Here is an 11,374-nt window from a genome sequence, read left to right on the forward strand (position 1 = left end):
CAGCACAACTTCCCAAACTCTTGAACTCAACACCATCACTAATACAGGTAAATATATAACAGTCTCCTTTGCCACCTTATCAACTTATGCAGCCACTTTCAGGGAGCAATAGACTTGGACCTCAAGATCCCACTGTACATGAACTCTAGGAATCTTGACATTAACTTGTACTATTCCTTTGCAAGTGCAACACATGACACTGGCCATTTCTCTGCCATATCTGGAACAGATCTATTATCCGTGGTATCCTTCAGCAATCTACTACCTATCCACAATGCCACCAGTGTTTGTATTGTTTGCAAACTTACTAACCCACCTGTCCACATTGTTATGCAACTCACAAACTGCTGAGGTTCAGTAAAGTTCCCTGCAGAGCAACTCGAATCAGAGTTCAAGAGTAAGCCCCATTGACCTCTACCCTGTCTTATATGGGCAAGCCAATTCTGGATCCAAAATGCTATGTCACTGTGGACCCCTTGCATCTTAATCTTCTATGAGGGACCTTGTTAACATCTTCCCAAAATCCATTCAGACAACATCCATGGAGCTACCTTCTTAAAAAATGAATCAAATTCATAAGAATGACAAATTTCTCAATTTATCAAAAGTACAAAGCCATTCTCATGATACCAAATTCGGCCAATTGTTTGACTAGTTTTTTTTTCAAATGCTCCTAAATCCTATTCCTCAGAATTACCTACAACTGATGTGAGACTTACTGGATGATCGATACCATGATTATCCCCATTTCGCCTCTTTAACATTAGCCCTTTGGAATCTCACCTTTGGCTAGAGAGGAGACTAAGATATTGGTCAAGGCCCCAGCAAGCTCATCTCTCGCTTCTCTCAATAACCTGTGGTATATCACATCAGGCCCTGGGGACTTATCATCTCTGGCTCTATCATTTTCCATTCTGACAAACAATTAAGGTCCCAGCAGTATGACAGTAGTTATAGACATCCAGTCAAAAACAACCTTTCACCACTGCCCTCCACCTCAAATCAACAAGCCAGGTTTGGATCCAAATTACAAACACACAAATTACAGGCCCTTTAACCTTCTTTACCAGCCTACTATGCACTATTCCGTCTGGGATAGCCTTCACACTATTCCCAATCTTGGCACCATCCACAAATTTGCTGATCCAGTTTAACAATGATCATTGATACGGATGAAATAAAAATGGATGCACCACTGAACCCTGCAGCACACTGCCACTCACAGGCCTCCAGTCAGAGAAACATCCATCTACCACCACTCTCTGGCTTCTCCTGTGAAGCCAACATTGAATCCAATTTGCTGAATTCTGAATCCTGAATTCAAAGCAACTGAGCCTTCTGGATCAGCCTCCCATGCAGAAGCTTGTTTTACAAAATTCAGCATTGACAATATCCACTGCCTCTTCTTCACCAGCTTTCCTGGTAACTTCCATGAAAAAAAACTAAGATTGGTTTGACATGACCTGGCATACACAAAGCCATAATTAATTTTACATAATCCGCCCCTATCCATACAAACACATACATACTGCGAACCTTAAGAATACCTTCAAATTTACATAGGAGCAGAATTAGGCTATTCAGTCTATAGAGTCTGCTCCGGTGAAAGATTTTCATTCATATACATTACTAAATTGATTTAAAAATTCTTAAACTTTAGCAAACCACCACTCAACTCTCAATCTTGCAGGAAAAGGCAGCCTGGTTAATTTAACATTTCCTTACAACAGACATCAAAATTCTGGTAAGATTCTGCTACTATACTGCCAGTCAACACAATATTCAAGATACTGCTGTATCTGAGATTCCAAATCTAATCTAGTCATAGTCATACATTATTGATCCCAAGGGAAATTGGGTAGCTTGTGGTCTGATCACCTGTATCACTCACCTCTTTAAATTTCCATCTGTTCTGTGCCAAACTGCTACATTCCAGTGAACTTTGCAATATTTGAAAAATGCAAGCATTCTCCTTACAGGTTTAAAATAAATAACCTCACATTTAAACCTACATTGAAATCTGGTGCCCATATAGTTCCTCAATTATCTTTATCAATCAACCAATCAACCCAGGATACTGACGGGCTTTTACTGCTGTACCATTCAGAGCATACTCACCAACTGCATCTCAGTGTGGTATGGCAACTGTCCCGTATCGGACCACAAAGCACTCCAGCGTGTGGTGAAAACTGCCCAGCAGATTATCGGCACCATTGAGAACACCTACCATAACGCTTCCTGGGCAGGGCGAAAAGCATCATCAAGGATGCATCTCACCCTAACCATGGACTTTTTACTCTCCTCCCATCCGGTAGGCGCTACAGGAGCCTCTGTTCCCGCAGCAGCAGGCACAGGAAGAGCTTCTTCCCTGAGGCTGTGACCCTGCTGAACCTCACATCACAGCGCTAAGCAGTATTGCACTCAGTACTTTTATATTTGTGTGCTGTAGCACTTACTTTTTATTCGTAGTTATTTTGTAAATAACACTATTCTTTGCATTTCTGGTTAGATACTAACCGTATTTCATTGGTTTTGTATCTGTACTTGGCACAAAGACAAAAAGTTGCATCTAATCTAATCATTTTAATTCCCGCTCAATATTAGGCCATAAGACAAAGGAGCAGAAGTCAGCCATTCGGCCCATCGAGTCTGCTCTGCCATTTTATCATGAGCTGATCCATTCTCATATTTAGTCCCACTCCCCTGCCTTCTCACCATAACCTCTGATGCCCTGGCTACTCAGATACCTATCAATCTCTGCCTTAAATACACCCAATGACTTGGCCTCCACAGCTGCATGTGGCAACAAATTCCATAGATTCACCACCCTCTGACTAAAAAAATTCCTTTGCATTTCTGTTCTGAATGGGCGCCCTTCAATCCTGAAGTCATGCCCTCTCATACTAGACTCCCCCATCAAGGGAAACAACTTTGCCACATCCACTCTGTCCATGCCTTTCAACATTCAAAATGTTTCTATGAGGTCTCCCCTCATTCTTCGAAACTCCAAGGAATACAGTCCAAGAGCGGACAAATGTTCCTCATATGTTAACCCTCTCATTCCCAGAATTATTCTAGTGAATCTTCTCTGTACCCTCTCCAACATCAGCACATCCTTTCTTAAATAAGGAGGCCAAAACTGCCCACAGTACTCCAAGTGAGGTCTCACCAGCACCTTATAGAGCCTCAACATCACATCCCTGCTCCTATACTCTATTCCTATAGAAGTGAATGCCAACATTGCATTCGCCTTCTTCACTACCGACTCAACCTGGAGGTTAACCTTAAGGGTACAAGGACTCCCAAGTCCTGTTGCATCTCAGAACTTTGAATTCTTTCCCCAGTTAAATAATAGTCTGCCCGTTTATTTCTTCTTCCAAAGTGCATAACCATACACTTTCCAACATTGTACTTTATTTGCCACTTCTTTGCCCATTCCTCCAATCTATCCAAGTCTCTCTGCAGACGCTCCGTTTCCTCAGCACTACCGGCCCGTCCACCTATCTTCGTATCGTCAGCAAACTTAGCCACAAAGCCATCTATTCCATAATCCAAATCACTGATGTACAATGTAAAAAGAAGCAGCCCCAACACGGACCCCTGTGGTACACCACTGGTACCAGCAGCCAACCAAAATAGGATCCCTTTATTCCCACTCTCTGTTTCCTGCCAATCAGCCAATGCTCTATCCACGTATGTAACTTTCCTGTAATTCCATGGGCTCTTATCTTGTTAAGTAGCCTCATGTGTGGTACCTTGTCAAAGGCCTTCTGAAAATCCAAATATACAACATCCACTGCATCTCCCTTGTCTAGCCTACTGGTAATTTCCTCAAAAAATTGTAATAGGTTTGTCAGGCAGGATTTTCCTTCCATGCTGAGTTCTGCCTATCTTGTCATATGCCTCCAGGTACTCTGTAACCTCATCCTTGACAATTGACTCCAACAACTTCCCAACCACCGATGTCAAGCTAACAGGTCTATAATTTCCTTTTTGCTTCCTTGCCCCCTTCTTAAATATTTGACAATAATTTAAAAATGACATTTAGCCTTTCTATTAACTATAACAAGAAATGTAATGAACATCTGAAAATCTAATGGAGATTCCTAATGGACACCACCCGTAACTCAGTTCTAATTACCCCTGCTCTCTATCACCTAATACCTAACTAATCAATTATGTGGCTCAATAAGGACGCAACAGGCTGAAAACTCTGGAATCTGCAGCAACGAAAACAATCTACTGGAAGAAATTAGAAGGTCTTCTTTCCATTTCCTTCGTGTAGTATGTTCAGTCCTTCATCCGCTCCTTCACATCAGAAATAGTTTCTCCTTGAAGTGCAGTGAAGATGGACACAACAATCTGCCAATGATCTGCCACTATGATTTGCTATTTTACAGAATTCATATTACCCTTAATGTTTTGCTCTATTGTAACAATATTGCTACCCTGACAGTCTAAGATTTTAATCCCTTCTTACATTTTATCCTTTCACCATATATAATAAGCCTTATATTACTCAATAGTCTCTACATTTGCTTTTCTGTTTCTCATCTTTTGTGACATAGGACTAGCGTATCTGGTTAAAAAAAGAGCTGACAATCCTACATTAAATTAAATTCCTTTTAATTGCATGTCAATGCCCATCTCTAGCTTAATTTTGTAAACCAGATATCGCCTGTCGCTCTGTCCGCCAGAGAAAGCAGAAAGGATCTTCCAGTGGCCACACATTTTAATTCCACGTCCCATTCCCATTCTGATATGTCTATCTGCAGCCTCCTCTACTGACAAGATGAAGCCACGCTCAGGTTGGAGGAACAACACCTTGTATTCCATCTGGGTAGCCTCCAACCTGATGGCATGAATATTGATTTCTCTAGCTTCCGTTAATGCCCCACCTCCCCTTCGTACCCCATCCATTATTTATTATTATTAATTTTTTTCCTCTTTTTTTCTCCCTCTGCCCCTCTCACTGTACTCCTTGCCCATCCTCGGGGCTTCCCCCCTCCTCCTTTTTTTCTCCCTAGCCCTCCCGTCCCATGATCCTCTCATATCCCTTCTGCCAATCAACTTTCCAGCTCTTAGCTCCATCCCTCCCCCTCCTGTCTTCTCCTATCATTTCCGAACTCTCCGTCCACCTCCCATTTTCAAATCTCTTACTATCTCTTCTTTCAGTTAGTCCTGACGAAGGGTCTCGGCCCGAAACATCGACTGTACCTCTTCCTATAGATGCTGCCTGGCCTGCTGCATTCACCAGCAATTTTCATGTGCGTTGCTATCGCCAGTCTTGTTCTTATCCTTGTAAAATGAGCGTGATCATCATTTAGAATCCCAATTATACTGCTTTACAAAACCAGTGATAAGTTTAACATCACTAGTTAAGTCTGCATTTCTTTATTCTTTGATTAATAACTGAAAGGTTAATTATTGCAAAGTAACATTTCAAACACAACTCTTATGTTCAGCATAATAGCCAAGAAGGCTGGATCCGTGGTAAAGAAAAGACGGGGTTTATTGTCCCCAAGACAGACAATTCTGGCTTAGAAATCATAAAAAGAATCTTTTTTGGTACGAGAGAGATAAAACTAGATTGTGTTCACATTACAATTTGAAGTTGACCCTGTACCTATTTGAAACATAATCAATACACCATGCCAAGGAGCAAGATCAAGAAACGACTTAATTGTCTCTCACATTCTAAAAAGTAATTCATGGCATGGGAAAAAATTTTACTGAAAATGCTCAGGTTGTATGCAGATCAGCAGGTGCAAGAGATTATGTTGTGTCATTTACATTAACAGTTATTTCAAAGTCCACATCCAAATTGAATATAAAATATAAAAATAAAATATAAAAACATCCAAATCCTCTATAAAATATTGCAATGTTATGTACAATATTTTATAGAGGATTTCATTCAAACTTTTGACCAGGATGGTCTGGGGTAGAGTATTGCAAGAAAACCAAAGTAAATTTCCAATACAAATTTGAGATACCAAACTAGAAGCACAACCATTGTTATTTGGCCAATGATGCCAAAATTTGCAGATAAAATTGCTCACCTACAGTGCTCAGATTCCTTAAGCAACATCCATGTTCTCAACTTAAAATTCATTCAGAAAGTACAGGAAACATTCTGAACCATGTAAAAATTTCCACAAGGTTACTACGTTAATCTATCCAATTACAATTAACCAAGTTGCAATGCACACTCCCTTTATTTTGAAACGTACTGTACATTTACAATTATGGATTTGTTTCAATTATATTCCTCAAACTATTGCTTGGATGTACCAAAGTGTATTAAAATTAAGATATCTTTAAAAAGCTTTTCAAAAGAAAAGACACTTTAATATTCTACTAAACATACATCTGGTCACCATATATTCACAACACGCTGGAGGAACTCAGCAGGTCAGGCAGCATCCGTGGAAACGATCAGTCAATGTTTTGGCCGGAACACTTCGTCAGGACTGAAGAGGAAAGGGTCAGAGGCCCTATAAAGAAGGTGGGGGGGGAGGGTGGGAAGGAGAAGTTTTTTTCACCTGGAACTTATCAGCCTTCTTCCCACCCTTCCCCCACCTTCTTTATAAGGCCTCTGACCCTTTCCCTCTTTAGTCCTGACAAAGAGTTCCGGCCCGAAACGTTGACTGATCATTTCCACGAATGCTGCCCGACCTGCTGAGTTCCTCCAGCGTGTTGTGAGTGTTGCTTTGTCCCCAGCATCTGCAGAGTATTTTCTGTTTATGGTCACCATATATTACAGTTTGATTAAATCTGCAAAAAAATAACAAAAATTGAAAAGCATTGTAAAATTAATAGCGTTAATAAATGAATAGCTACATTCAGTTTTAGATCAAAGTGCCTAACTAATACATCAGGAAATGCGTTTCAAACTACAATATTCAGTGGAATTAATAATGCCTGATAAATTAACTTAAATTCAGCACAATGGGTTGCAATATTAAATTGAACAGCAAATTGTGTAAGGATATGAATATGCAATGAGAACAATTCAAACAAAGATTAAGTAGCAGAACCAGGGCAAATTGTTTTTCCAAATGCATCTCAGGAGTATTTTTGAAGTGCTCTCAGGTTGACGAAATGAAAATCACTCTGGTATTTGCAGTCATGATTTAGAAATTAGAAACATCTCCAACACTCCGGTTCATTACACACTAGCTCCATTACACCCCTAACTTTGAATTAGTTCCACAGCATTCCATAGTTTTCATTCTTTGGTCAATTTCCTCATGATCTAGTTCTTGTAGCACAGGTTATGTTACATTCTTTAAGAGTGCTATGAACAAAAGTTCCGAAGGCAAAAACTACAATCTCATTAAGATAATTAAAAGTACAAAAATAGTATTAAAACTCAACTGAACAAGTCAGAGAGATAATGAAACTTACAAATCTTGCGTTAGCATTGGAAATGAAAATATGCCTGACGACGAATAGTGCTGACAGTTTTCTTTAATTTACCATCCAAATGGAACCAGCCCTGGCTCAAGAACCGTAACTCATCGCGTCACTACCATCAAGCAAGAAACGTCTGATCTTTTAGATCCAACGATTTATAGACAGCTTCTTACTCTCCAACAGATTTCTGAACACCACATGAACACTATCTGCCTCGTTCTTTTTTGTGCTATTATTGAGTTATTGTAACACAAATTACTATTTACAGGTACCAAACCAAAATGACGCCCTAAAGTGGTGGAGAATTAGGATTTTTGAAAAGCTTTTCAAAAGAAAAATCACTTCAACGTGTACATATATAGTAAATCAGTTTATATCTTTGCACTGTAGTGCTGCCGCAAAACAACAAATTTCACATTAGTCGGTGATAATAAACCTGATCCTAAGCTACTGTTAAGCGATTAAGGAAAACTGGAAGAGCTTTCAGTAGACCTTACAGCGCAAAAATTGACCGAAGTACTATCCGGATGTACAAACGTTTATAAATAGTGACAAGACGGGTGGAGACGGCGCAGGAACAGGACACATCAGCCAGCCAGTCCGGGAGAGGGAGGCCGGTAGGGCATCTGGAGGAAGCAGAATCCGGGGGAAATTATGCCAAAGAGGCCAGGCCTTTTTCTTCGCAGCCACAGACCTTTGGGGCTCGCCACCCACCTATTCACCCCACCTCCGTGCCCAAATACCGGCCACTCCCCACTCTCCAAGCGGATCTCCAGCCCGGCGGGCAGTGGACCGCCCCACTGTGCAATAATGGTACCTTGGCCTCGCACTTTTCCATGCCCACTGCCAGGCACCTTCAGATCGAGAGGCTGCAAGCAACCGCCGGCGCCCGCTCCATGTCGTCGCTGGGCCTTCACTCGATGTACGGCGCATAAACACGTCGCGTCCGCCCCACCCCTCCCGCCTGGGACGGCGGCTGCGCGCACCAAACGCGACCGCTCACTCCTTCCCTCGAAACAAGCACTGCCGCTCAGGAGCAGAGAACTTCTCCGGGGCCTGGGAACTTTCTAACCAGAGCCCACCCGAATACCCGGAAACCTTCCTCCAGGGGACCTTTCTGGGAGCAGGAAACCTGCATTTGTCATTCGAAATCCATGATTATTAAACAGTCCTGAGCAGCTAAAATGGCGAGAGGCCCAGTTTGAACAGTGAGTGAAGATTATTTAATCAATTGGATTCTTGCACAGTCACAGAAAACGGAAGTCCCTTCAGCCCCATTGGTCGATGTCGAGCAAGATTCCCAAATAATCTAGTCCTGTTTGCTCCTATTTAGCCTAAATCCCTCGAGACCATTCCTAACTACTGTATGTACTGTCCAAACACCTTTTAAATATTGTTAACGGAGTCACAGAGTAATACGTCACGGAAACAGGCCCTTTGGCCCAACTAGTTATTACCGACCACAGCATTCTCCCTTATAGTCGCAGTTGCCTACATTCAGCCCATAACCCTGAAAACTCCTGCTCTCCTATATTTTATTACAAATTTGAAGAGATTTGGTTTGTCACCTAAGGCACTCGAAAACTTCTATAGATGTACCGTGGAAAGCATTCTTTCAGGCTGCATCACTGTCTGGTATGGCGTGGGTGCTACTGCACGGGATTGAAAGAAGCTACAGAAAGCTGTAAAGTTAGTCTATAAAGATACTAACCTCCGTAGTTTCCAAGACATCTTCAAGGTGCGGTGCTTCAGAAAGGCTGCGTCCATTATTCAGGACGCCCGCACCCCATCACCCAGAACATGCCCTCTTCTCATTTTCTCAGTAAGGAAGAAGATACTGAACTCTGAGTGCACACACTCAGTGATTCTCTTCTGCCATAGGACACTACCTCACTTTTTTATGTGTATTATTTAAGTTTTGCATTATTTTAATCTAGCTATCTAATATACATACTGTATATACTTACTAAAATTGGCTTATTTTTTTTCTAGATTATCATGCATTGCATTGATCTGCTGCTGCTGAGTTTAACAAATTTTACGACACATACATGCAGGTGATAATAAACCTGATTCTAATTGTGATTCTCTGTGTACAGTACCAAACCAATTCTAATTCTGATTCTCCATGTACCAACTGCCACTTTAATATTGCATTTGAACCAGCTTTGACCACTTCCTCTGATAACTCGTGCAAAACTGAAATAATACACATAAAAAGTGAGGTAGTGTCCATTCACTACCTTCTATGTTACCTTTCAGGACTCTGTTGAATCTCTTCCTTCTTTTATCTGTGCCCTCAAGTTTTGGACTCCCAAACCTGTTGAAAAGACTCCTTATCCACCTTATCCATACCCTTTGTGATTTTCTGAACTTTTATTAAGTAGCCCCTCATTCTCCTGTGCTCCAGGAAATAATGATCTAATGTGGCTGACTTCTTCCCAGTTACATCAGGCATTCAAATCCAGGTAACATCCTTTTCTGCATCTCTCCAGCTTGACAGTGACAGGGTGACCAAAACTGTAAGCAAAGTCACTCAATAATGCAGCCTCACCAATGACTTGTATAACTTCAACATCATAGCCCTGATCTGATCTGATGCCCTGACTGGTGAAGGGCAACGTGCTACCCACCTGCTTCCCATCCTGTCTCCTCGTGCAACATACATCAAAGTTGCTGGTGAACACAGCAGGCCAGGCAGCATCTCTAGGAAGAGGTACAGTCGACGTTTCAGGCTGAGACCCTTCGTCAGGACTCAGGACTCAGGAGTCCTGATGAAGGGTCTCGGCCTGAAACGTTAACTGTACCTCTTCCTAGAGATGCTGCCTGGCCTGCTGCGTTCACCAGCAACTCTGATGTGTGTTGCTTGAATTTCCAGCATCTGTAGAATTCCTTGTGTCTGCGTGCTGTCTCCTTGTGCAACTGTTTTCAGTGAATTGTGCACTTGTGCGATGCCACAACACTCAGCAGTGCCCTGCCACTCACTGTGTCTCCAAAATGCATCAACTCTTACTTATCTAAGTTGAAATCTATTTGCCCATCTCCAACAGTGATCAAGATTTTTTTTGCATTTCACTGTAACCTGCTTCACTATGAACAAGACCTCCTAATTTAGTATCATCAACAAAATCGCTAACTGTGCCATGAACATTCACATCCAAATTATTTACATAATGAACAACAGAGTCCCAACACTGACCCCTGGAGCACCCCACTGGTCACAGACCTCCAACCATCAGTCTCTGTTTCCTGTCATCAAGCCAATTCTGAATTTACCTTGTAAGGTCACCCGGAGTTCCATAGAACCATAGAAACTACAGCACAGAAACAGGCCCTTTGGCCCTTCTTGGCTGTGCCGAACCATTTTCTGCCTAGTCCCACTGACCTGCACACGGACCATATCCCTCCATACACCTCCCATCCATGTATCTGTCCAATTTATTCTTAAATGTTAAAAAAGAACCCGCATTTACCACCTCGTCTGGCAGCTCATTCCATACTCCCATCACTCTCTGTGTGAAGAAGCCCCCACTAATGTTCCCTTTTAAACTTTTCCCCCCTCACCCTTAACCCATGTCCTCTGGTTTTTTTCTCCCCTTGCCTCAGTGGAAAAAGCCTGCTTGCATTCACTCTATCTATACCCATCATAATTTTATATACCTCTATCAAATCTCCCCTCATTCTTCTACGCTCCAGGGAATAAAGTCCTAACCTATTCAACCTTGCTCTGTAACTGAGTTTCTCAAGTCCTGGCAACATCCTTGTAAACCTTCTCTGCACTCTTTCAACCTTAATTATATCCTTCCTGTAATTTGGTGACCAAAACTGAACACAATACTCCAGATTCGGCCTCACCAATGCCTTATACAACCTCATCATAACATTCCAGCTCTTATACTCAATACTTCGATTAATAAAGGCCAATGTACCAAAAGCTCTCTTTACGACCCTATCT

General features: G+C 41.8%; 1 protein-coding gene across 6 annotated transcripts in view; it reads right to left on the reverse strand.

Moving 5' to 3' along the window:
- Window positions 1–9,242, reverse strand: part of secisbp2l (SECIS binding protein 2-like) — a 200,206-nt gene extending 190,964 nt beyond the window's left edge. Inside the window, exon 1 of one of the 6 annotated variants that reach the window (XM_063065700.1) lies at window positions 9,131–9,242. Coding sequence is in view for 4 of the 6 variants with exons in the window: in XM_063065703.1 (XP_062921773.1) it covers window positions 8,237–8,257 (21 nt within the window). In the remaining 2 variants the exon portion in view is untranslated. Of the gene's footprint in view, window positions 1–8,236; window positions 8,412–9,130 lie in introns of those variants that run through there. The other 5 variants (XM_063065703.1, XM_063065698.1, XM_063065702.1 and 2 more) reach the window with 5 other exon arrangements.
- Between the last annotated feature and the right edge of the window lie 2,132 nt (window positions 9,243–11,374).

Source organism: Mobula hypostoma, chromosome 13 (assembly GCF_963921235.1).
Source record: "Mobula hypostoma chromosome 13, sMobHyp1.1, whole genome shotgun sequence".
Lineage (NCBI taxonomy): Eukaryota > Metazoa > Chordata > Chondrichthyes > Myliobatiformes > Myliobatidae > Mobula > Mobula hypostoma.